Genomic DNA, 27,993 nt, shown 5'->3' on the forward strand with positions numbered 1-27,993 from the left:
TTGTGGAATCTAAAAATAGAAATAAAAAATTAAAAATAAACCCAAACCCTGAACTCATAGATACAGAGAACAGACTGGTGGTTGCCAGAGGTGGGAGGTGGGCGGGGGTGGGTGAAATGGGTGAAGGGGGTCAAAAAGTACAAACTTCCAGTTATAAAATAAGTCATGAGGATATAACGTACAGAATGGTGACTATAGTTATTAATACTGTGTTGTATGTTTGAAAGTTGCTAAGAGAGTAGATCTTAAAAGTTCTCATCACAAGAAATAAACGTAACTATGTGCAGTGATAGAAATTAAGTAGCCTGGGGTAATCATTTTACTATACGTACATATTTCAAATCTTTATGCTGTGCACCTGAAACTAATATAATGTTATGTGTAAAATAAGCATAATACAAAATATACAGTTAGAAGGAGCAGCAAGAAATATGAAAATCTGAAGGAAGGAGAAATTACTTCGGAATAGTGGGATTAGGGAAGGTTTCATTGGAAGAGTTAGCATATGAGTTGGGCCTTTTAAAGATAGCAATTTGATATGTGTGAAAGGAAGAGAGTATGCTAGGCAAGGGAACAACATAGATTTAAAAAAAGAGCAAGGAATTGTGAGATGTGGTCAAAGAATGGTGTTTAGTTTCACTTGGAGGATGGTAGAAGGTAATTTCAGAAGGTAGGTTTGGGCCAGTTTGTAGAAGATGTTGAGTATGAGATTAAAACGCATATATTACTTTGGATTAGGACAGAAGGATGTGTATGCTGTTTTATAGTACGAGTGAAATGACCTCACCCACAGCGTTAGTCAGGAGGGTCCAAGTCATGTCTCTTACGTTGTTAAGAGACGACATTTAAATTTCAGTGGCTTAAGAAAACAAAAGTCAAAAGTTTATTTTTATTTATGCAAATTCTGCCGTGGATTTGGGCAATTCTCCAGGACAATTATCCTCTGTATGTTGGTTGGCTCCGCAGTCTGGTCTCTGTGGACCCTGTGGCACCTCCATGTTAACACATGCTTCCACAATGGCTGTTACAAGAAAAAAGTTCTGAAAGGTTACCCATCTGGAACTAAGTTACTTTGTTCTAGAAGCCACACACACACTGCTTCTGCTTACAGCTCATTGGCCAGACGAGTACCGTGGCCCTTCCTAATGCAAGCGGGGCCTGGGAAGTATGGTCTCTGTGTGTCTGGAAATGGGGAGGGCATGGATACTGAGGAGGCCTAGTAATGTCCACCACACCCAGACTTGCACAAAATCACTGTGATTCAGAACAAGATTGTATTTACAAACGAAATAGAGATACGTAAGGTTTCTCAACTCTATTAACAGAAATTTCCCCATCTGTTGCATTTACAACTTTCAAATGAAGGAAATATTGTTTACGGTTTATCCACCCACAACACATAATGAGAGGAAGATAGCTACTTATTTCTGTAGTCTGCCTGTTATCATCTCTAGGGCAGCATAAATTGGTGTATGTTGTATGGGGCATAAGCTCTGCCGACACACAGCTGACACCTCACTTGGCTTCAGCTGCAAGCTGCAGTCTAGCCATTATAGACCACATCTTCCAAAGGACGCCTCCTCATCAGAATGTGATGAGAGAGAAAGCCATGCTTAAGGAAAGAATAACACTGATGTAATGTGTGTACACACAGTCGCCTGTATGTGGTGTGAACATGTTACACGATCTACGTAAATGGAAGATATTTTGAGAATGGAATGTAGAGCTAGTATGGCTTAGTCAAAAGTGCCTGAGCTTTGGAGTCAGAGATCAATAAGCTACAATCCTAACTTTATGAACTAATTGCTCTGTGACTTCGAGCCTCAGTTTCTCATCTTTTTTTTTTTTTCACACACACGCACACACACACACTGTATTTTATTTTTACAAGAGATAAATAAACTGACACCAAGCATTATAAATGGATGACCACAACAAAAGCAACAATGATTGCAATTACCAAACACGAAACACACTCCCACTATGTCATAATATTGACATTCAGTCTAGTAATCCTCCACTGTAACAGCTCCTTTACTTTGCAGTGAAAATTGATTTGTATATTTTTTGCCTCTGAGTCCTTGTGGGATATTTTTTTTTTTATTCAAACAAAGTCACAAAAATTATAATCATCCTCATCAGTTCACTCAGTCCCATGTAATTAATTTTTTTTTTATCTTGATCTTTTGTTAGCACTTTTATGAATTTATCAGTTTTCCATTAGAGTTCTGAAAATGCGTATTCATTCAGTTCAGCAGTATAGTAAGTTACCAGAAACCTGTACTTGTCAGAGTCTTTTCCATGAATTCCTTGAAGATGAAACCCTTTTATAGGAACATTTTTGCAAAAGCATCAGAGTACACCCAGAACTGTCTGTAAATGACAAAAGACTTAAAAATGACCACGGTTAAAGATTTGATGAAAGTTCATAATAATGCAATTGACAGGGAAATTTAGTTATTTCTGAGATGTACATTTTAAAGTAATAACTAGAATTATGACTTATAACATTATACCAGAACATATAAGATTTTTAGAAATTTCATGTAATGTCTGAAACAATTATATTAACATATTTCCATACAAATAACCCAAAGAAAGTTTAGTATTAGTTGTTTTTTTGTTTGCTTCTTTGTTTGTTTTTTATACTGCAGGTTCTTATTAGTCATCAATTTTATACACATCAGTGCAGTGTATACATGTCAATCCCAATCGCCCAGTTCAGCACACCACCATCCCCACCCCACAGCGGTTTTCCCCCCTTGGTGTCCATATGTTTGTTCTCTACGTCTGTGTCTCAACTTCTGCCCTGCAAACCGGTTCATCTGTACCATTTTTCTAGGTTCCACATACATGCGTTAATATACGATATTTGTTTTTCCCTTTCTGACTTACTTCACTCTGTATGACAGTCTTTAGATCCATCCACATCTCAACAAATGACTCAATCTTGTTCCTTTTTGTGGCTGAGTAATATTCCATTGTATATATGTACCATGTCTTCTTTATCCATTCCTCTGTCGATGGGCATTTAGGTTGCTTCCATGATCTGGCCATTGCAAATAGTGCTGCAGTGAACATTAGGGTGCATGTGTCTTCTCGAATTATGGCCTTCTCTGAGTATATGCCCAGTAGTGGGATTGCTGGATCATATGGTAATTCTATTTCTAGTCTTTTAAGGAACCTCCACACTGTTCACCACAGTGGCCGCACCAATCCACATTCCCACCAACAGTGCGAGAGGGCTCCCTTCTCTCCACACCCTCTCCAGCACCCATTGTTTGTGGATTTTCTGATGATGCCCATTCCAACTGGTGTGAGGTCATACCTCATTGTAGCCTTGATCTGCATTTCTCTAATAATCAGTGATGTTGAGCAGCCCTTCATGTGCTTCTTGGCCATCTGTATGTCTTCTTTGGAGAAATGTCCACCCAGGTCCTCTGCCCGTTTCTGGATTGCGTTGCCTGCTTCTTTAATATTGAGCTGCATGAGCTGTTTATATATTTTGGAGATTAATCCTTTGTCCGTGGATTCATTTGCAAATATTTTCTCCCATTCTGAGGGTTGTCTTTTCGTCTTTTCGTCTTGTTTATGGTTTCCTTTGCTGTGCAAAAGCTTTGAAGTTTCATTAGGTCCCATTTGTTTATTTTTGTTTTTATTTCCATTACTCTAGGAGGTAGATCTTGCTGCGATTTATGTCAAAGAGTGTTCTTCCTATGTTTTCCTCTAAGAGTTTTATAGTGTCCGGTCTTACATTTAGGTCTCGAATCCATTTTGAGTTTATTTTTGTGTATGGTGTTAGGGAGTGTCCTAATTTCATTCTTTTACATGTGGCTGTCCAGTTTTCCCAGCATCACTTATTGAAGAGACTGTCTTTTCTCCATTGTCTATCTTTGCCTCCTTTGTCATAGATTAGTTGACCATAGGTGCGTGGGTTTATCTCTGGGCTTTCTATCTTGTTCCATTGGTCTATGTTTCTGTTTTTGTGCCAGTACCATATTGTCTTGATTACTGTAGCTTTGTAGTATAGTCTGAAGTCAGGGAGTCTGATTCCTCCAGCTCCGTTTTTTTCCCCTCAAGACTGCTTTGGCTATTTGGGGTCTTTTGTGTCTCCATACAAATTTTAAGATGATTTGTTCTAGTTCCGTAAAAAATGCCATTGGTAATTTGATAGGGATTGCATTGAATCTGTAGATTGCTTTGGGTAGTATAGTCATTTTCACAATATTGATTCTTCCAATCCAAGAACATGGTATATCTCTCCATCTGTTGGTATCATCTTTAATTTCTTTCAACAGTGTCTTATAGTTTTCTGCATACAGGTCTTTTGTCTCCCTAGGTAGGTTTATTCCTAGGTATTTTATTCTTTTTGTTGCAATGGTAAATGGGAGTGTATCCATAATTTCTCTTTCAGATTTTTCATCATTAGTGTGTAGGAATGCAACAGATTTCTGTGCATTAATTTTGTATCCTGCAACTTTACCAAATTCATTGATTAGCTCTAGTAGTTTTCTGGTGGCATGTTTAGGATTCTCTATGCATAGTATCATGTCATCTGCAAACAGTGACAGCTTTACTTCTTCTTTTCTGATTTGAATTCCTTTTATTTCTTTTTCTTTTCTGATTGCCGTGGCTAGGACTTCCAAAACTATGTTGAATAATAGTGGTGAGAGTGGACATCCTTGTCTCATTCCTGATCTTAGAGGAAATGCTTTCAGTTTTTCACATTGAGAATGATGTTTGCTGTGGGTTTGTCGTACATGGCCCTTATTATGTTGAGGTCGGTTCCCTCTTTGCCCACTTTCTGGAGAGTTTTTATCATAAATGGGTGTTGAATTTTGTCAAAAGCTTTTTCTGCATCTATTGAGATGATCATATGATTTTTATTCTTCAGTTTGTTAATATGGTGTATCACATTGATTGATTTGTGTATATTGAAGAATCCTCGCATCCCTGGGATAAATCTCACTTGATCATGGTGTATGATACTTTTATTGTGTTGTTGGATTCTGTTTGCTAGTATTTTGTTGAGGATTTTTGCATCTATATTCATCAGTGATATTGGTCTGTAATTTTCTTCTTTTGTAGTATCTTTGTCTGGTTTTGGTATCAGGGTGATGGTGGCCTCATAGAATGAGTTTGGGAGTGTTCCTTCCTCTGCAATTTTTTGGAAGAGTTTGAGAAGGATGGGTGTTAGCTCTTCTCTAAATGTGTGATAGAATTCACCTGTGAAGCCATCTGGTCCTGGACTTTTGTTTGCTAGAAGATTTTTAATCACAGTTTCAATTTCATGACTTGTGATTGGTCTGTTCATATTTTCTGTTTCTTCCTGGTTCAGTCTTGGAAGGTTATACCTTTCTAAGAATTTGTCCATTTCTTCCAGGTTGTCCATTTTATTGGCATAGAGTTGCTTGTAGTAGTCTCTTAGGATGCTTTGTATTTCTGCAGTGTCTGTTGTACCTTCTCCTTTTTCATTTCTAATTTTATTGATTTGAGTCCTCTCCCTCTTTTTCTTGATGAGTCTGGCTAATGGTTTATCAATTTAGTTTATCTTCTCAAAGAACCAGCTTTTAGTTTTATTGATCTTTGCTATTGTTTTCTTTGTTTCTATTTCATTTATTTCTGCTCTGATCTTGATGATTTCTTTCCTTCTGCTAACTTTGGATTTTGTTTGAAGTTCTTCCTCTAGTTCCTTTAGGTGTAAGGTTAGATTGTTTATTTGAGATTTTTCTTGTTTCTTGAGGTAGGCTTGTATAGCTATAAACTTCCCTCTTAGAACTGCTTTTGCTGCATCCCATAGGTTTTGAATCGTCATGTTTTCATTGTCATTTGTCTCTAGGTATTTTTTGATTTCCTCTTTGATGTCTTCAGTGATCTCTTGGTTATGTAGTAGCGTATTGTTTAGCCCTCATGTGTTTGTGTTTTTTACATCTTTTCCCCTGTAATTCATTTCTAATCTCATAGCATTGTGGTCAGAAAAGATGCTTGATATGATTTCAATTTTCTTAAATTTACTGAGGCTTGATTTGTGACCCAGGATGTGATCTATCCTGGAGAATATTCCATGCGCACTTGAGAAGAAAGTGTAATCTGCTGTTTTTGGATGGAATGTTCTATAAATATCAATTAAACCTATCTGGTCTATTGTGTCATTTAAAGCTTGTGTTTCCTTGTTTATTGTCGTTTTCGATGATCTGTCCATTGATGTAAGTGAGGTGTTAAAGTCCCCCCTATTATTGTGTTACTGTCGATTTCCTCTTTTACAGCTGTTAGCAGTTGCCTTATGTATTGAGGTGCTCCTATGTTGGGTGCATATATATTTATAATTGTTATATCTTCTTGTTGGATTGATCCCTTGATCATTATGTAGTGTCCTTCCTTGTCTCTTGTAACATTCTTTATTTTAACGTCTACTTTATCTGATATGAGTATAGCTTCTCCAGCTTTCTTTTGATTTCCATTTGCATGGAATATCTTTTTCCATCCCCTCACTTTCAGTCTGTATGTGTCCCTAGGTCTGAAGTGGGTCTCTTGTAGACAGCATATATATGGGTCTTGTTTTTGTATCCATTCAGCAAGCCTGTGTCTTTTGTTTGGAGCATTTAATCCATTCACGTTTAAGGTAATTATCAATGTGTATGTTCCTGTGACCATTTTCTTAATTGTTTTGGGTTTGTTTTTGTAGGTCCTTTTCTTCTCTTGTGTTTCCCACTTAGAGAAGTTCCTTTAGCATTTGTTGTAGAGCTGGTTTGGTGGTGCTGAATTCTCTTAGCTTTTGCTTGTTTGTAAAGCTTTTGATTTCTCCATCGAATCTGAATGAGATCCTTGCTGGGTAGAGTAATCTTGGTTGTAACTTCTTCTCTTTCATCACTTTAAGTATATCATGCCACTCCCTTCTGGCCTGTAGAGTTTCTGCTGAGAAATCAGCTGTTAACCTTATGGGAGTTCCCTTGTACATTATTTGTCCTTTTTCCCTTGCTGCTTTCAATAATTTTTCTTTGTCTTTAATTTTTGCCAATTTGATTACTATGTGTCTTGGCGTGTTTCTCCTTGGGTTTATCCTATACGGGACTCGCTGTGCTTCCTGGACTTAGGTGGCTATTTCCTTTCCCATATTAGGGAAGTTTTCAGCTATAATCTCTTCAAATATTTTCTCTGGTCCTTTCTCTCTCTCTTCTCCTTCTGGGACCCCTATAATGCGAATGTTGTTGCGTTTAATGTTGTCCCAGAGGTCTCTTAGGCTGTCCTCATTTCTTTCATTCTTTTTTCTTTATTCTGTTCCGCAGCAGTGAATTCCACCATTCCGTCTTCCAGGTCACTTATCAGTTCTTCTGCCTCAGTTATTCTGCTGTTGATTCCTTCTAGTGTCGTTTTCATTTCAGTTATATTGTTCATCTCTGTTTGTTCTTTAATTCTTCTAGGTCTTTGTTAAACATTTCTTGCATCTTCTCGATCTTTGCCTCCATTCTTTTTCCAAGGTCCTGGATGATCTTCACTATCATTATTCTGAATTCTTTTTCTGGAAGGTTGCCTATCTCCACTTCATTTAGTTGTTTTTCTGGGGTTTTACCTTGTTCCTTCATCTGGTACATAGCCCTCTGCCTTTTCATCTTTTCTATCTTTCTGTGAATATGGTTTTTGTTCCACAGGCTGCGGGGTTGTAGTTCTTCTTGCTTCTGCTCTCTGCAGTCTGGTGGGTGAGGCTATCTAAGAGGCTTGTGTAAGTTTCCTGATGGGAGGGACTGGTAGTGGATAGAGCTGACTGTTGCTCTGGTGGGCAGAGCTCAGTAAAACTTTAATCCACTTGACTGCTGATGGGTGGGGCTGGGTTCCCTCCCTGTTAGTTGTTTGGCCTGAGGCAACCCAACACTGGAGCCTACCTGGGCTCTTTGGTGGAGCTAATGACAGACTCTGGGAGGGCTCACGCCAAGGAGTACTTCCCAGAACTTCTGCCGCCAGTGTCCCTGTCCCCACAGTGAGCCACAGCCCCCACCCCACCCCCCAACCTTGGCAGGAGACCCTCCATCACTAGCATGTAGGTCTGGTTCAGTCTCCCCTGGGGTCACTGCTCCTTCCCCTGGGTCCCGATGCGCACACTACTTTGTGTGTGCCCTCCAAGAGTGGAGTCTCTGTTTCCCCCAGTCCTGTCGAAGTCCTGCAATCAATTCCCACTAGACTTCACAGTCTGATTCTCTAGGAATTCCTCCTCCCGTTGCCGGACCCCCAGGTTGGGAAGCCTGACGTGGGGCTTGGAACCTTCACTCCAGTGGGTGGACTTCTGTGGTATAAGTGTTCTCCAGTCTGTGAGTCACCCACCCACCAGTTATGGGATTTGATTTTACTGTGATTGCGCCCCTCCTACCATCTCATTGTGGCTTCTCCTTTGTCTTTGGATATGGGGTATCTTTTTTGGTGAGTTCCAGTGTCTTCTTGTTGATGATTGTCCAGCAGCTAGTTGTGATTCTGGTGTTCTCACAAGAGGGAGTGAGAGCACGTCCTTCTACTCCACCATCTTGGTTCCTCTCCCAGATGATTCTTTAGTACACTAAAGTGGCTGAAATTAACTCGAGATCTTAAACTTTCAGAAGTTTCTCTAGTCCTTCCCTAGAATGAATTAACTTTTATGATTTGTCAACTCAGTTTAATGAAATAATTTTTCTTCCCCTCTCTTCCTCTCTCTAGGTGAAGCAGCATATGGCGAATTTAACCTCATGTGCGAAGTTTCTTAGGAAGTTTCATGCAGACTTAAAGCGCTTCATGTTTCTTTATGGAAAGTTTCCCAGGTTATTAGACAGTTTTCTTCCCTTGCTTGCATGTTTACAGAATTGAGATGGATTGGTACCGCATTTCTTGGAAGATGAGATTGCTGGATAGATTTATATATATTTCCGTATTTTGAAGCCATTTTCATAGAGACATGTCATTCATTATGATCAAAGAAGTTTTGTTCCATCAATTCCAAATAGTTTGCCAATGGTGCTCCTTAAAGAGGAGTGGGTACCAGTTTCAGATTGCCCATTGGCATTTGAAAGTACTCAAGTACGTGTTTCTAATTACTGAAAACCACTGTGCTGGGGAGAGGTGTCATGCCTCCACGGGCTGCTGCCTGAGCCTGTATTGAGGGCTTGGCTCCTGTTACAGTGCACCTGAATAAATCTTGCCGAGGCAAACGAACAGTGACGAAACACAAACGGAGCATCTCACTCATGGTTCATTTATGTCTGACAGTCCTGGGTGTTGTTGATCCAACACAGGGCAAGACTGTTTCTTATAAAGAACTTTAAAAAAAGCTTTTGAAGTCTAAAGTGATAATTATCTAGAACAAAGGAAGTTCATAAAACTTCCTGAATTTGATTTAATCAAGGAAGTTCATAAAATTTTCTGAATTTGATTTCCCCAGCTAGGTGGACACTGTATAATCAGTTTCCTCCACTCAAAAGACATAGAAACAAGCATACATTTTTTTTTTTTTTTGCCCCAAAATGGATTGCGAAGAAAGAAAAGAAAGGAGGGGATTTTGTGTGTAATTTGTTTCTCGTGTTCTTTTCTAAGTTAAGTGAACGCAGATATGGACCAGTTTAAACCAGGGCCCAAATCCATCTCCCAACCACTCTCTCTAGCTTCTTTTCTAATGCTACTGTCAACAATGAACTAAGCCTTCCTCAGCTGCTTCAAATCTCTGAATGGCTTCTAATGCTGTTACTACCTAAATCATGTCATCAGAGGGAAAACAACATGACTTTTAGAAAAGAAATCACATTTCTTCAGAAGGGAAAAAACTGTTTGCTTTTATTACCTATATACATGATTTCAGAAGACTGTATGAGATCCATCATAAAGAGGTGTGTCAGGAGTCAAGCAACTGAATCCTTAAATGGCTAAGAGAGAGGAAATTGAATATGAGTTTGAAGACTACAAAATGAATTTATCTGAAGTCGAGCAAACAGCTTCTCTTTAAGAAAAATGATGTATCTTAAACTTGGTAGAGTAGGTTTCTTATCCAAGGCATTAATAATTAAAAGCATTATTTTCATGAAATATGTTGGATTTATTTTCTTACACAGAGATGTTAATATTTATTACATGTTTTTTCACTCTCCACTGTTGAAACCCTTTTGTGTTTTTATTTTATAATCAACTTGTGGCTGCTTCAAAGCTGAAAATGAACAATTTGACTCTTTCCTATTGGTAAACAGCTCATTGTGTCTTAAAATTTGGGGATTGGCCAGAATGCAGCCTTTGTCAAGGATCTTCCCTCAGGGCCTTGGCTGCCAAGGTACCTTGTGATAGAAGTAGGTTGAGAGTGTCTATCTGTATTTCTCCCTTTACCCAGTCACTGTGAGTTTTCTCTTCATCATTTGGTACCATGTAAAAACATTTGTATTCAGGTAAGATCCAATTATCACAGTAGAGTGAACCACTTTTTCACGGAAGGCACTGCAGATTCCTTTATAATTGAATGTGCAGATTGTTCCCGTTATGTTATGATTGACCACCAGAGGGCACTGTGGACCACTTTTTGTGCAGATGCTGGTTCTTGTACAGTAAGATCGAGAACTTATATGCAGGGATACGTTCCAAGACCACCCCTCCCCCCACCCACCCCCACCGTGGATGCCTGCAACCCAGGATGGTACCAAACCTATATATACTATGTTTTTTCTTATACATACATACGATAAAGTTTAATTTATAAATTAGGCACAGTAAGAGACTATCCGAATTGCCAGCGTCACTACTCTTGTGCTTTGGGACCATTATTAAGTAAAATAAAGGTAACTTGAACACAAGCACTGTGATACCAAGACAGTTGATCTGATAACCCCATCTGATAACCCCAGTGACGGGTAGTATTGATACATACAGTGTGGATTCGCTGGACAAAGGGCTGATTCGTGGTGTAAGATTTCATCACGCTACTCAAAACAGCACACACAATTTAAAACTTATGAATTGTTTATTTCTGGGATTTTTCATTTAATATTTTAGGACTGAGGTTGACCACTGGTAACTTAAACCGCAGAAAGCAAAACTGTGGATAAGAGGGGACTACGGTATAACAGAGCTAATCAAGCCCACCATGGGTTGGGATGGGGGCAATGGCCTCGATGAGATGACCCTGGAGTAAAGCCAGCCCAGCAGGGCAAGAGGAGAAGCCGAGGCCTGGTCTCATACTGCTGCTGATTGGCTTTCATGGATCTATCCCTCCCTGTCAAGCACTTCATGACCTGCTGCAGGACTGGGGCAGGGTCCTGACCCGAACCAGATAGGGGATGAGTGTCTTGGTCGGCGACTAGCTTTGGCCCAGAGAGCAAGGCAGGCCCTGATCAAGAAAAGAGAAAATCAGAAGTAGGAAGAGGGAGTAGCCAAGGAACCCCGAGCCGCTGAGTCCAGGGGGCTGCGCTTGGCGGATGTCGTCTTGGCCTTGGATCTGTGCTCCGCTGGTCAAGGCAATTTATTTATTTATTTATTTAAAAATTTATCTTATTTATTTATTTTTTGGCTGCGTTGGGTCTTCGTTGCTGCACGCGGGCTTTCCCTAGCTGCAGCGAGCGGCAGCTACTCTTCGTTACTGTTCGCAGCCTTCTCGTTGCAGTGGCTTGTTGCAGAGCACGGGCTGTAGGCGCACGGGCTTCAGTAGTTGCGGCACGCGGGCTTCAGTAGTTGTGGCACGTGGGCTTCAGTAGTTGTGGCACGTGGGCTTCAGTAGTGTGGCTCGTGGGCTCTAGAGCACAGGCTCAGTAGTTGTGGTGCACGGGCTTAGTTGCTCCGCGGCATGTGGGATCTTCCCGGACCAGGGCTCGAACCCGTGTCCCCTGCAATGGCAGGCGGATTGTTAACCACTGTGCCACCAGGGAAGTCTTCAAGGCCATTTATCTTTACCAGGCTGTGGCCAATAGTCATGGTTCATTCTGTCTTTTAGTCCAGGTTCAAATTCCTTTCAAGTATGAGGTGGAGTGGGGAAAAGTCCTTTATGACATGAGGCAGGGCTCCATGAGCCAATGCATACATATTCTGATTGGAGGTTGTTCATGTCACGTTTCCCTTCTCAGTAATATTCAGACTGAAGATCACAAAGTCGTTGAAGAGCAGACCCTACTTTCCTGTGGTGGGGCATGTTTTCAGTTTTAGTACTGAAAAAAATAACGTTCTACTTTGTGTAAAACTGGTAGGTCAATATTTTTAGGGAAATTCCAAACTGTCACTTCAAAACAAAGTGCTCTATGTATTTTCATCTGAGACGACAATGATAACCTTTTTGGAATTAAGGGAGTAACCAGTAAAACTGTATCTTTTCCTTAGTTTTTTTTCCCTTACTATTTATTGTAAGATATATATTTTTGTGTGGAAGATACACAAAATAAAAGTTTAAAAATTAATAATTTCACCAGCCAGCATGACTGCTAATATTTTGATGTGTTTTCTTAGAAGACACATCTTTGCTTCCATGAAATGTTTAAATATAATTAAGATCATGCTAAAGTTGATTGTGTATCACGCTTCCTTCACTTAATCATGAGCTTATGTTACTAGAAACCATTCATAAGGATGGCTTAGAATGGCCGCAAATATTTCATCAGGTTGATCTACTTTGGCTACCAAATAATGGTCTATGTTAGCACTCTGTTGCTAGTGACAGAAACCCTAGTCAAAGTAGTTTAAGCAAAAAGAAGAGTTCATTGATCTTAAAATATTCCTTCAGAACTCTCTCTTCATCTCCTGGCTCCTTTTTCCACTGTGCTGGTTTTAACTACAGTCAGCAATCTTAGAGCAAAGAGGATGCATCTTTCCCAGCCAAGGGAGCCATTCCTGAATAATCCCTGTGTCTGGGAATGGGATTCCCTCATTGGCCGAGATTCCATCCTATGTCTTCCCCTGCAGTTGGGGATTCAGCTCAGCACTCGTCAGAACCATGGGGACTGGGAGAATTTTGAAGTGGAGCTCCTGAAAGGAAAGAAGAAGTTATGTTAACTGAAGGGAGACTGCACAGGCAAAAGCTAAGGGCTGTTACCGATGTCTCCAGTATTTGAACATTTAAGTTACTTCCAATTTTTCCCTGTTATAAGACAGAAATCTTTATGCATGAAGTACTTTCTACATCTCTGTTTGTTTCCTTGGAGAGATTCCCAGCAGTGGAATTCCCAAGCAAAAAGGTGGTGGTGGTGGGGGGGGCTTCTCTGGTGGCGCAGTGGTTAAGAATCCGCCTGCCAATGCAAGGGACACGGGTTCGAGCCCTGGTCCGGGAAGATCCCACATGCCGCAGAGCAACTAAGCCCATGAGCCACAACTACTGAGCCTGCGCTCTAGAGCCCGCGAGCCACAACTACTGAAGCCTGCGGGCCTAGAGTCCATGCTTCTCAACAAGAGAAGCCACGATAATGAGAAGCCCGTGCACCGCAACGAACAGTAGCCCCTGCTCACTGCAACTAGAGAAAGCCCGCGCGCAGCAACAAAGACCCAACACAACCGTAAAAAAAAAAAAAAAAAAAAGTTGGTGAGACCTATTACACATTGCCCTTAAGGCTTTATATCAATGAACAGTCCTGCAAACAGTGTATGAAAGTGCTCACTCTGCACTGAACTTATAGGTAAGAATAGTACTGTGTGATTTTAATTGGCAACTCTTAGGTAGTGTTACCACTACCAAAAAACCTCAATAAACACTAGTTGCTTTTCTTTCCTTTGCTTCAAATATCAGTTGGTAACTATAGGTTGAGTTTTCTAAAAAAATAAAAGTTATGATTGTCATAGGACTTAATTTTATAAAATAGGTTGTTTCACAGCATTTTATCAAATCCTTGCAATAAGCCCAAGAAGTAAGTGGGACATGTTATTTCCCTTACTTTGGGGAGGAGATTGGAGTCTCCAGATGGTCAGCTTGGGGGAGTACACACAGTTGCCTGTCAGACCCTGTCCTTAAATCTAGCTCTGTCTCCAAGAATCCAGTGACCCCTCACCTGCTGGTGACATCTGGGTCCTTTGAAGAAATGTCTTGCCATTTGTATTAGAGGTGTGTAGTTTAAAAAAAACATGGCAAGGGCCATGTGTAAGAAAACCCTAGGTTTTCACAGGTAGTGTGCTGACATCTTTCAGGGCCAGCGGTGGGGCATACAGGAGAGAGTGTGAGCTCTGAAGTCAGGTGGCTGCCTTCAAATCCCAGCTCAAACACTTAGCCGGCTGGCCTTAGGCAAATGCTCTGCAAGAGGGTCCCCTGGGTAGGTAAGTCGGGGATGATATCTAGGATGGGGGGCTGGTTATTAGCGTTATTTAGCCTCCATCACAATGTGGGATAGTCCAAGGCCACTCATCACATGGATGCACTGGTCAGGCTGTAGAGGAGCAAAGGACCAGCCATTTTCTCAGTCATAACACTGCAGGAAGGTCTCCCCTGTCATGTGTCAGTCACTGGTCTCCACTGGGCCTTGGGGGACACCCTCCCCCATCATGTGCTGGGTGCGTGCCATGCAGGAGCAGAGCAGGGGTGGGGAGCTCTGGGGTCCTGTGATGAAACCTGGTCAGAGGTCAGCAGCCAGCTGTGCAAGAGCCGGGGAAACTGTAGTTTGACATGACAGTCGCTAGAGGTCCCTGTGGAACTGCACTGAACTGCCTAGGGAGGGTCGGCCCAGAGCAGAAAAATCCTCCCAAATCCTCCCGTCTTGGAGCCAGACCAGCTGCACCGCTGGAATTCCGGACCCCCTTTGTCTTTTAACTATCCTGCGTTCCCCTTAAGCTGGTGACTGTCCTAAGGGACTGTAAAGGTCTAATGTGGGGACCCACCTGTCCCCCTCCAGCAGTCCCTAGAGGTGGGCCCCCTTCAGGCTAGTTTCTGGGGCAAGAAGACACAGGCCTATTTTTGGAGAGGGGGGGGTCCCCAAGGGCCAGGCTGGGCTTAGAGAGGATTTCCCAGCCAGCCAGCTGCCTCTGTCCCCTGCAAACTCAGTCAGTCCTTCCCCTTTGCAAGTGAAAGAAATGCGATCTGCATGAAGTCAGAGCATCTCAGGCATAATCAGACAGGGCAGAGCCCTGCAAACCAACAGCCAGAACCTCGTATGGAAGCCTGGTCACCGGGCCTGCTCCTGGGTCAGTGTGGGCGACCAGCCGAGAGCGGCAGGATCACAGCTTCCAGGACACACCCTGTGCCTCACCCTGGTCGGGGCTGGGGTGGGTGGGGAGATAACAGCTGGCAGGGCTGAAAGGGAAGGGGGCACTGGAGAGGCAGGAAGAGTGAAACCTAAATGTAAGTTCTGGATGGAAGACAACTTGGGAGGGGCATGTAGTCCAGCTCTTTCATCCCCCCCCTTTTTTTTTTTTTTGAATTTTTGAATTTTATTTTATTTATTTTTAAATTTTCTTTCAGGTTTCTGTCATCTATATTTTATTTTATTTTTAAAATTTTTATTGGAGTATAGTTGATTTACAACGTTGTGTTAGTTTCAGGTGCACAGCGAAGTGAATCGGTTATACATATACATATATCCACTCTTCTTTTAGTTTCTTTTCCCATACAGACCTTTACAGAATATTGAGTAGAGTTCCCTGTGGTATACAGGAGGTTCTTATTAGTTATCTATTTTATATATATCTTTTTTAGGAGGAGAAAGGTGTTTTATTTTTTTCATGTTTCAATTACAAATACAAATCAAGGCCACTTTTTATGTAACAAATATTTACTGAGCCTTAAGAATGTGCAAGGCACTGTACCAGGTCTCGTGGGATTAGGTAGCCCTCCAAGAGCTGCTTTTCTGACAAAGGAACCCAAATATCTCTATTTCTCAGGATGTTTTTCAGTCTCAAGTAATGGAAAATCCACCTAAAAATTTAGCCCCTTCGCTTATGGCTGAAGACACCAAGACCCAGAGAGGGAAAGTGATTTGGTCAAGGTCACACAGCAAGTTAAGGACAAAGCTGGGAGCAGATCCCGGGTCTGTGGATTCCAATAGCAGCAGCTCTCTGTGGCACCACACTGAGGGAAGACCGTTTAGTAGACTCAGAAGTGAGTCTAATCCACGTCAGAGGCAAAGAAGTTGAGAAAATCCACTGCTTCTAATGTAGTTATAAACCGGACTCTTGGATGTCCTGGTGCCCCATAGTTTGAAGCTTGCTCATTTCAGAAGATGATTTTGTGTTTTCTCAGATGCCCAGGAGTGGACTTCTTTTTTAATTTAATTTTTATTTCATATTGGGGTATAGTTGATTTACAATGTTGTATTAGTTTCAGGTGTACAGCAAAGTGATTCAGTTATACATATACATATAGCCATTCTTTTTCAGATAGTTTTCCCGTACAGGTTATTACAGAATATTGAGTAGCATTCCCTGTGCTATGCAGTAGGTCCTTGTTGATTATCTATTTTATATATAGTAGTGTGTATATGTTAATCCCAAACTTAATTTATCCCTCCTCCCCACCTTTCCCCTTTGGTAAACATAAGTTTGTTTTCGAAGTCTGTGAGTCTGTTTCTGTTTTGTAAATAAGTTCATTTGTATCATCTTTTTCGATTCCACATATAAGTGATGTCATATATTTGTCTTTGTCTGACTTACTTCACTTAGTATGATAATCTCTAGGTCCATCCTCGTTGTTGCAAATGGCATTATTTCATTCTTTTTATGGCTGAATAATATTCCATTGTATATATGTACCACATCCTCTTTATCCATTCATCTGTTGATGGACATTTAGGTTGCTTCCAGGAGTGGATTTTATAAGACTTCTGAAGCTAAACTCATCACCTCCACCAGCCCAGGAACTGTAATCACATGTTCATAACAAACATGAGGCAGGTGCCCTAAGTTCTGACCTGGTGCTCAAGAGCTGCAGGATCCAAAAGAGGGAGCACACAGGGCCTTGCTCTGGGAGGTGGGGCCTCCCCTCCCAGCCGGAGGGCTTGCCTAACTCACCCCTCATCTGCTCCTCTCCGTCTCCCACTCTCTCCACAGAGGCTGGGACCCACCCCCTATTCCTAGAAAGATTTTGCCCCCAGCATCTGCCCCAAACATTTAACAGCCCTCTGGGGTCCTTTCCCCAGGCAATGATGGAGACTCTCACCTCCTCTGAATGACGTAAAAGGTAAAAAGGTAATAACTCTTCCCCAAAACCTTCTATACCAGGGACATAACAAGTATCATTGTATTCATTCCTCCAACAGTCCAATGAGGAGGGTACTGTTAGCCAATTTGGAACAAGGAGTTTCAAACATGATTAATGTAGTCAACAGCCAGGGAGTTAGTAAATGGTAGGGCTTGAATTTGAACCTGGGTCTGGCTGTTTTAAAGCTCATGTTCTTCCACTGCCACGGACCAACACCCAGAAAAGCTGAGTTCTGGTTTTTTAGCTGATTCACAAAGCTTATTTGGCCACTACCAGCTTTGTGACCTTGGGCAAATTACTTAATTTTTCTGAATCTCAGTTTCCTTAACTATAAGGTGGAAACTGTATACCAGTATTGACTACCTTATTGAGTCACTGTGAAGATGAAATATGACAATTTATGTGAAAGTGACACACAGATATAAGGCATCCCCAAAGCAGAAAAGGTTCTTTTTCAGTGGAAGGTCTTTGACCATCAACAGTGATATTTAGTAGGTTATAATTCATCTCAACCCTTGATAGTATCTCTTTAATTTTACCCACACCCCAGCTTATTTTTACCATCTCTTGCCATTTAAAAAATCGTTTATATCCTTGTGCAGTCTTTTCATTTATGTTTTTCTTGTGTTTGGACATTAGGCATGCTTTTCCTCCTTAATGTCTCCTTAAAGAAAATTTTGTGACTTTATTTTCTTAAGGACAAATAACCTTTTGAAGGGAAGGGCCCCTTAGGTAAAACTCCCACAAAGTAGACCCAGGCAAGATTGTGAAATTTACAAGTATGTCTTCAGTGGCTCTGCATCTTCAGTATCTGTAATATTCAAGGCCACTTCAATTGCAAGGTACAGAACCAAAGTCAAATAGCTTAAGAAAAAAGTTATCGGCTTATGAAACGGAAGAGCCCGTGGGCAGGCCTTTAGGTATTGGCATCATCCAGGTTCTCAATGGACGCAGTGAGTTGTCAACCTGTCTTTACACATTTCTTGCTCTGCTCTCCTCTGGGTTGGATTCATTACTGGGCAAGCTTCCTCCATCTGGTGAGAAGGATGGATACCAGACGTCCCTGATCCTCACAGAGAAAGAAGGAAGAAACATCTTTTCTAATAGCACTTCTGTGGGAGACAAAATCATGACAGCCTCCAAGATTCCACACTTTGATGTATATGCCTTGTATATCTCCTTGATTATGGGAAAGACGTGTGAATATGATGAGATATCACTCCTGTGATTATATTATTTTATCCTGGGTGGCCCTGACCCAATCAGGTGAGCCCTTTATTTTTTATTTATTTTTTGTATATTTTTAAATTGGGGTTTAGTTGTTTTACCATGTTGTGTTAGTTTCTACTGTACAGCGAAGTGAATCAGCTATATGTATATATATATCCCTCTTTTTTGGATTTCCTTCCCATTTAGGTCACCACAGAGCACTGAGTAGAGTTCCCTGTGCTATACAGCAGGTTCTCATTAGTTATCTGTTTTATACATATTGGTGTACAGGTGAGCCCTTTAAAAGCAGAGTTTTGTCAAGCTGATTGCAGAGGAAGTCAGAGAGATGTGCTCTGGTTGGCCTAGGAGAAGGCAAACATCCATGCTGTGAACTGCCTATGGGGGCCACGTAGTAAGGAAATGCAGGTGCTCTCTAGGATCAGAGATAGTCCCTGGCCGATTGTTAGCAGGAAAATAGAGACCTAGTCCTATATTTGTAAAGAAGTAGATTTTGGCAACAACCAGTGACCTTGGAAGAAGACCCTGAGTCTCAGATGAGAACTGTAGCCTCAGCCAACACCTTAATTTCATCCTTGTAAGCACCTGAGAAGAGAACCCACTCATGCTGTGCCTGGACTTCTGACCTACATTACTGTGAGATAAATTTGTGTTGTTTTAAGTCACTACGTTTTTGATACTCTGTCATGCAGCAGTAGAAAGCTAACACAGCTTCTGAAAATTCTAATGTATGAGTTAGGATCTTTTGGTTGCAAGCAACACAAAGCAACTCTGGGTGACCCAAGCAAAAAATTTTACCTGAACAGCGTTCATAAAGCCACAGATCATGAACAGCTCTTGGGATGGGTCCAAGCAGGAGAACTGAACAGGGGATGTTTCCAGGTCTTTTTTCACTCTCTCGAGATTCAAATTCCAGGGAGAAAGAAGCTGACTGGCTTTACATGACAGCCTCATGAAGATTGTAACCAAGGGTGAATAGTTGGTTCTTTAAAGCAAAACTGGTGGGGTGAAATCAACAATATGGCTGAGTAAGACATCCCTCGTTTATGTTCCACTCTCAACAGCAACAATTTGACATCCATTCATAGACTGAAGTGCCTTTGTGGCAGCTGTGGGACCCAGCACCATACACCAAAGGATCCAGGAGCCGTCTTGCCCACACGTGTGTTGGGTAATAGGCATACAGACCCTGGTCCTGGCTGTGGACCCTACAGTGGCCCATGAACTGGCTCCAGCTCCTCTCAGCCATGGTCTGGGAGACCCTGGAGAACACTCTCTCAGACAATCACCATAGACAAGAGACCCTTTGTGGAAGTCCAGGTTCCAGAGGAGAAGTTCCAGCACTCTGTTGAACAACAACAACAAAAATACGAGTTTAGATGCATTGGAGTAGGTAAGAGGAATAGCTTTAATTTACTTGCATCATCCCTCTCCTGAGGTGGCATAGCTAAGGGGTAAGTGATATCTTCTCAGTCCTGTGATTTCTCCTACAGGGCAAAGAGAGAGCATGTGAATTAGCAGCTGGCTCAGAGGACTGAATCATGATCTACATGACTAGGGAGCAGGAAGAAACTGGGAGAGTGGCAGATAGGACTCTTGGGGGGCATTAAAGGGCTGTGGATCCTACTAAGTGCATTGTGGGCTCCATCAAGAAGCCAGTCCATGAACCACTGGGGATGTCTTGCCTGCAGATCCTCCCAACTGGCCCATGAACATCCCAGTGCTCTGTGCACCTCACCCACACACCTGGCTCCCTCTGTGCACTCCTGATGGTGGTGGTAAGAGCAAGCAAGCTAGAGAGCATGCACAGAAAGTCGACTTGAATCTGCAGGCCAGGGAAAGACCAGAAATTTAATCTTTAGTGCCACCCTTGGGAAAGCAAAAGGGAAGCTGTTGGCACTTGGCCTGGTGTGTTGTAAGATTAAGAAAAAGCATACAAGTTTATGAATTCTGCCATGAGAGGAAGCAAGGAGCAAGGAACAGGCATATCCATGGAAGGTCTGAGAAAGCCTCAGCATACCTAGCAGTGCTGATGGAAGATATTTCTCTCCCAAAGGTAGTAAAGACTGGAGGAGGTAACTGCTACTTCAAATGTGAAGAGAGCAACACAGAACTTCAAGGAACATGAAAAATCAAGGAAAAACATGACATCACCAAAGGATTACAGTAATCTTCCAGTGTGGCTCCTAAAGACATGGAGATAGTGAGTTACTGGATAAAGAATTCAAAATAGCTATTTTAAGTTTTTCTTATAGCTCTCATTGAGCTATAAGAAAACACAGAAAGGCAATTCAACAAAATCAGGAAAAACAAAACAGCTCTTAGTTTCATTGATCTTTTCTATTGTACATGAACAAAATGAGAAGTATAACAAAGAGATAGAAATAATTTTTATAAATTATTTATAACTTTTATTATATTATTTATTATTTATAAATTTAATAAAATTCTGGAGCTGAAAAATACAATGAATGAAAAATGTAATAGAAAACATCAACAGCAGAATGAGTCAAGCAGAAAAAAGAATCTGTGTATTAGAAGAGAGGAACTTTGAAATTATCCAGTAGGAGAAGGAGAAAGGAAAAAGAATGAAAAAATAGTGAAGAAAGTCTATGTGATCTATGGGATATCATTAAAAGAAACAATTTGCAAATTATTGGAGTTGCAGAAGGAGAAGAGAGGGAGAAAGGGGCAGAAAGATTATTTAAAGAAATAATGGCTGAAAGCTTTCCAGATCTGGAGAGAGAATTGAAAAATCCAAGTTTATGAAGCTCATAGGTCATCAAACTCAAAGAGATATTCTCCAAAACACATTAAAATAAAACTGTAAAAAATCAAAGACAGAAAGAGAATCTCAAAAGCAGCAAGATAAAAGAAGCTTGTAACTTACAAGGGAACCCCATGAGGCTGTCAGTAGATTTCTCAGCAGAAATTTTACAGGCAGGGGGAGAGTGGGATGATACATTCTTCAGGATAGATCACATGATAGGTCACAAAACAGGTCTCAGCAACTGTAAGAAGGTCAAAATTATACCAAGTATCTTTTCTGATGACAACGGTATGAAAGTAGAAATTAACAACAGGAGGAAAACTGGAAAATTCACAAAATGTGTAAACTAAACAACACACTTCTGGTCACACAATGGGTCAAAGAAGAAATTTTAAAAATATATCTTGAAGCAAACAAAAATGGAAACACAATATAACAAAAGTTATGGGTTGCAGCAAAAGCAGTTCTAAGAGGGAAGTTTAGGAATTCCTTGGCAGTCCAGTGGTTAGGACTCAGAGCTTTCACTGCCATGGCCCAGGTTCAATCCCTGGTTGGGGAACTAAGATCCTGCAAGCCATGTGGCACAGAAAAAAAAAGAAAAAAAAAAGAAGGGAAGTTTATAGTGACAAATACCTACATTAAAAAATAAGAAAAATTTCAAATAAACAACAAAGCTTTACATCTCAAGGAACCAGAAAAAAGAAGCCAAAGTTATCAGAAGGAAGAAAACCACAAAAAGCAGAGCAGAAATAAATGAAATAGAGACAGAAAAACAATAGAAAAGATCAATGAAACTAAGAGCTGTTTTTTAAAAAAAATTGGAACAAAATCAAGAGCCCGGAAATAAACTCTCTCTCTCTCTCTCTATATATATATATAGTCAACTAATATTTAAGAGTGCCAAGAATACTCAATGGGAAAGAATAGTTTCTTCAACAAACAGTGTTGGGAAAACTGGATAACCAGATGCAAAGGAATGAAATTGAACCCCTCTTAACACCACTCACTAAAATTAACTTGAAATGGATGAAAGACTTAAGTAGAAGACCTGAAACCATAATACTTCTAGAAGAAAAACATAGGGAAAAAATCTCCTTGACATTGGTATTGGCAACAATTTTTTGGATATGACACCAAAAGCCCAAGCAACAAAAGCAAAATTAACAAATTGGACCACATCAATCTAAAAAGCTTCTACACAGCAAAAGAAACAATCAAGAAAATGAAAAGGCAACCTATGGAATGAGAGAAAATATTTGCAAATCATATGTCTGAAAAGGCGTTAATATCCAAAATCTATAAGGAACTCATGAAATTCAACAGTAAAAAAACCAAAGAACCTGATTTTAAAATGGGCAAAGGAACTAAATAAATGTTTTCCAAAGAAGACATACAAATGACCAACAGGTACAGGAAAAGATGCTCAATATCACTAATCATCAGGGAAATGCAAATCAAAACCACAATAGATATCACCTCACACGTTAGAATGGCTATTATCAAAAGGACAAGAGATAACAAGTGTTGGCAAAGATGTGGAGAGAAAGGAACCCTTGTGCACTGTTGCTGGGAATGTAAACTGGTGCAGCCACTATGGAAAACAGTATGGAGGTCCCTCAAAGAATTAAAAATAGAACTACCATCTGATCCAGCAATCACACTTCTGTTATATATCTGAAAGAAATGAAATCAGGATCTTGAAGAAATATCTACAGTCCCATGTTCATTTCAGCATTATTCACAATAGCCAAGACAGAAAAAACTTAAGTGTCTGCCAACAGGTCAATGGATAAAGAAGATGTGGTATATATACACAATGGAATATTATTCAACCATGAGAAACAAGGACATTCTGCCATTTGTTAAAACATGGATGGAACTTGAGGGCATTAGGCTAAGTGAAATAAGTCACGCAGAGAAAGACAAATGTTATTTGATATCACTTACGTATGGTATCTAAAAAAGCTGAACTTACAGAAACAGAGAGCAGAACGGTGGTTACCAGGGGCTTGGGGGTGGGAGAAATAGGGAGATTTTGGTCAAATGTTACAAACTTACAGTTATGAGGTAAATAAGTTCTGGATACAGCACGGTGAAGCGGCAAAGATGAGGTCCCATGTAGGTGTTTGGGTGGGGTCCTGCAGGAATTGGCAGCCATTTCTGCTCCAACGGAGACCCCTCAGGAAACAACAAGTGCTGGCCTCCAGCTTCTTGTCAGTCCAAGACCAGTCAGCTGAAGAGGGGGTGGGCAGGGCTTGGGTCAGTGCACTGAGTCCTCAAAGCATGGGGAAGTGCTCCTCCAGAGAAACCTTGGGAGTGACTGCCTCTGGAAACCCCAAGGACAGAAGCCAATCCTCCTTTTGTGCTTCTTTCTCTGGTGATCAGGAACCTGGGAACAGCTCCATTCACCAGTTTCTGGATTCCTCTTGCTGTGTTCTTCTCTATAGTTGAGGCAGCCTCCTACTCAGTATTGGCCTTCCTGCCATCCTGGATGTTCCCATTCACCCATTCACCCACCCATCGAAAATGTACTGAAAACTAGAGATTCAATCATGAGGAATAGCCAGATCTTTCTCACAAGCAAATCACAGCTGCTGGTCATTATATTCTACCTGGACTTTCTCTCAGCTCCTGACCGTGTCTGTGTCCTCCTCTAGGTCCCAGCCCCAACCCACTGCACTCACCAGAGCAAGGCTGGCAGTAGTGGACAGCTATTGTTTTACACATGCCCAGAATCCTTTCCCTTTCTTTCTTCTATGACAAATGATTCTGGTAGGGCTGTTAATCATAGTGTCCTATCTCCAATCTTGTCTCCCTGGAAACAATGGTTGATCCAAGAGGTGAGCATAAGACCCAAGCTGGGCCAATTAGATCATTTCCTGAGATTTTTTAAAAAATTTATTTATTTTATTTTTGAATTTTCTTTTATTTATTTTTTTATACAGCAGGTTCTTATTAGTCATCCATTTTATACACATCAGTGTATACATGTCAATCCCAATCTCCCAATTTATCACACCACCACCACCACCACCACCCACCGCTTTCCCCCCTTGGTGTCCATACATTTGTTCTCTACATCTATGTCTCAATTTCTGGCCTGCAAACTGGTTCATCTCTATCATTTTTCTAGGTTCCGCATATATGCGATAATATGCAATATTTGTTTTTCTCTTTCTGACTTACTTAACTCTGTAGGACAGTCTCTAGGTCCATCCACGTCTCTACAAATGACCTAATTTTGTTCCTTTTTATGGCTGAGTAATATTCCATTGTATATATGTACCACACCTTCTTTATCCATTCCTCTGTCGATGGGCATTTAGGTTGCTTCCATGACCTGGCTATTGTAAATAGTGCTGCAATGAACATTGGGGTACATGTGTCTTTTTGAATTATGGTTTTCTCTGAGTATATGCCCAGTAGTGGGATTACTGGGTCATATGGTAATTCTATTTTTAGTTTTTTAAGGAACCTCCATACTGTTCTCCATAGTGGCTGTATCAATTTACATTCCCACCAACAGTATAAGAGGGTTCCCTTTTCTCCACACCCTCTCTAGCATTTGTTGTTTGTAGATTTTCTGATGATGCCCATTCTAACTGGTGTGAGGTGATACCTCATTGTAGTTTTGATTTGCATTTCTCTAATAATTAGTGACGTTGAGCAGCTTTTCATGTGCTTCGTGGCCATCTGTATGTCCTCTTTGGAGAAATGTCTATTTAGGCCTTCTGCCCATTTTTGGATTGGGTTGTTTGTTTTTCTAATACTGAGCCGCATGAGCTGTTTATATATTTTGGAGATTAATCCTTTGTCCGTTGATTCGTTTGCAAATATTTTTTCCCATTCTGAGGGTTGTCTTTTCGTCTTGTTTGTAATTTCCTTTGCTTTGCAAAGGCGTTTAAGTTTCATTAGGTCCCATTTGTTTATTTTTGTTTTTACTTGCATTACTCTAGGAGGTGGATCAAAAAAGATCTTGCTGTGATTTATGTCAAAGAGTGTTCTTACATTTTCCTCTATGAGTTTTATAGTGTCCGGTCTTACATTTAGGTCTCTAATCCATATTGAGTTTATTTTTGTGTACGGTGTTAGGGAGTATTCTAATTTCATTCTTTTACATGTAGCTGTCCAGTTTTCCCAGCACCATTTATTGAAAAGACTGTTTTTGCTCCATTGTATATCCTTGACTCCTTTGTCATAGATTAGTTGACCATAGGTGCATGGGTTTATCTCTGGGCTTTCTATCCTGTTCCATTGATCTATATTTCTGTTTTTGTGCCAGTACCATATTGTCTTGATTACTGTAGCTTTGTAGTATAGTCTGAAGTCAGGGAGTCTGATTCCTCCAGCTCCATTTTTTTCCTTCAAGACTGCTTTGGCTATTCGGGGTCTTTTGTGTCTCCATACAAATTTTAAGATGATTTGTTCTAGTTCCGTAAAAAATGCCATTGGTAATTTGATAGGGATTGCATTGAATCTGTAGATTGCTTTGGGTAGTATAGTCATTTTCACAATATTGAGTCTTCCAATCCAAGAACATGGTATATCTCTCCATCTGTTGGTATCATCTTTAATTTCTTTCAACAGTGTCTTATAGCTTTCTGCATACAGGTCTTTTGTCTCCCTAGGTAGGTTTATTCCTAGGTATTTTATTCTTTTTGTTGCAATAGTAAATGGGAGTGTTTCCTTAATTTCCTTTTCAAATTTTTCATCATTAGTGTATAGGAATGCAAGAGATTTCTGTGCATTAATTTTGTATCCTGCAACTTTATCAAATTCATGGATTAGCTCTAGTAGTTTTCTGGTGGCATCTTTAGGATTCTCTATGTATAGTATCATGTCATCTGCAAATAGTGACAGTTTTACTTCTTCTTTTCCAATTTGTATTCCTTTTATTTCTTTTTCTTTTCTGATTGCCGTGGCTAGGACTTCCAAAACTATGTTGAATAATAGTGGCGAGAGTGGACATCCTTGTCTTGTTCCTGATCTTAGAGGAAATGCTTTCAGTTTTTCACCATTGAGAATGATGTTTGCTGTGGGTATGTCGTACATGGCCTTTATTATGTTGAGGTAGGTTCCCTCTATGCCCACTTTCTGGAGAGTTTTTATCATAAATGGGTGTTGAATTTTGTCAAAAGCTTTTTCTGCATCTATTGAGATGATCATATGGTTTTTATTCTTCAGTTTGTTAATATGGTGTATCACATTGATTGATTTGCATATATTGAAGAATCCTTGCATCCCTGGGATAAATCCCACTTGATCATGGTGTATGATCCTTTTAATGTGTTGTTGGATTCTGTTTGCTAGTATTTTGTTGAGGATTTTTGCATCTATATTCATCAGTGATATTGGTCTGTAATTTTCTTTTTTTGTAGTGTCTTTGTCTGGTTTTGGTATCAGGGTGATGGTGGCCTCATAGAATGAGTTTGGGAGTGTTCCTTCCTCTGCAATTTTTTGGAAGAGTTTGAGAAGGATGGGTGTTAGCTCTTCTCTAAATGTTTGGTAGAATTCACCTGTGAAGCCATCTGGTCCTGGACTTTTGTTTGTTGGAAGATTTTTAATCACAGTTTCAATTTCATTACTTATGATTGGTCTGTTCATATTTTCTGTTTCTTCCTGGTTCAGTCTTGGAAGGTTATACCTTTCTAAGAATTTGTCCATTTCTTCCAGGTTGTCCATTTTATTGGTATAGATTTGCTTGTAGTAATCTCTTAGGATGCTTTGTATTTCTGCAGTGTCTGTTGTAACTTCTCCTTTTTGAGGAAATGCCACACACATTTTCCACAGGGGCTTCGCCATCCCACATTCCCACCAGCAATGTACAAGAGTTCCAGTTTCTTCACATCCTTACCAACACCCTGTGTTTTTAAATTTTAGCCCTCTTAGTGTGTATGAAGTAATAGTTCACTGTAGTTTTGATTTGCATTTCCCTAATGACCAAAGATATTGACCAACTTTTCATGTGCTTATTGGCCATTTGTATATCTCTTTGGAGAAATATCTGTTCAGATCTTTGGCAGATTTTTGCTTTTTTTTTTCTTTTTCTAGTTTAGTTGTAGGAGTTATTTATATATTCTGAATACTATACCCTTATCAATATATGATATGGAAATATTTTTTCTATAGATTGTCTTTTCACTTTCTTGATAGTGTCCTTTATGCACAAAAGTTTTAAATTTTGAGGAAGTCCAATTTACCTATTTTTTCTTAGATTGCTTGTGCTTTTTTGGTGTCCTGGCTGATTTTGTACATTAATTTTTTCATATAAACCCAGGTTATCTTGTTCTAAAACTTTTGTTGGCATTTGTAGAGGGATGGGTTGATTAATTTAGAGAGAGGGACTTTCCTGGTGGTCCAGTGGTTAAGAATCCACCTTCTGATGCAGGGGACATGGGTTCAATCCCCGGTCAGGAAACTAAGATACCGTATGCCATGGGGCAACTAAGCCCACACGCCGCAACTACTGAACCCACGTGCCACAACGAAAGTTCCCGCATGCTGCAAAAAATATCCCGCATGCCACAACTAAGACTCAACATAACCAAATAAATAAATAAATAAAATAAAAATTTAAAAAAAATTTAGAGAGAATCGTGGTCTTCTCAAAAGGGAGATTTTATCAAAGACCAGGATACACCTTTCCATTTACCCAAGTCCTGTCTGTATTCTTCAGTAACACTTTAAAGTTTGTTTCACATAGATCTTACACTTTGTATCAAGTTTATTTCTTGGTATTAATCTTTTTCTATTATTGTAAGTCTAACGTTTAGGTGCTGACAACTAACAAAAGTGTTTGAAGTATTATGTGAGCTATACTATTTTCTATGGTCCAAATTCAGGCCAAGTTCAGATCTGCAACCTCAAATCTACTCCAGCAATTTGCTTTATAGGTAAGGACGCT

General features: G+C 40.3%; 1 protein-coding gene across 3 annotated transcripts in view; it reads left to right on the plus strand.

Moving 5' to 3' along the window:
- LOC309613768 (T-cell surface glycoprotein CD3 zeta chain) overlaps window positions 1–27,993 on the plus strand; it is a gene marked incomplete at its 3' end in the record, with an annotated part of 117,065 nt that overhangs the window by 11,154 nt on the left and 77,918 nt on the right. Inside the window, exon 4 of one of the 3 annotated variants that reach the window (XM_082361078.1) lies at window positions 8,683–10,038. The exons of the other annotated variants lie outside the window; for them this stretch is intronic. Coding sequence (XP_082217204.1) covers window positions 8,683–8,686 — 4 coding nt within the window. Of the gene's footprint in view, window positions 1–8,682; window positions 10,039–27,993 lie in introns of those variants that run through there. 3 annotated transcript variants of the gene reach the window in all.

The sequence above is a fragment of the Balaenoptera borealis genome (assembly GCF_965194805.1).
Source record: "Balaenoptera borealis genome assembly, chromosome: 1".
Lineage (NCBI taxonomy): Eukaryota > Metazoa > Chordata > Mammalia > Artiodactyla > Balaenopteridae > Balaenoptera > Balaenoptera borealis.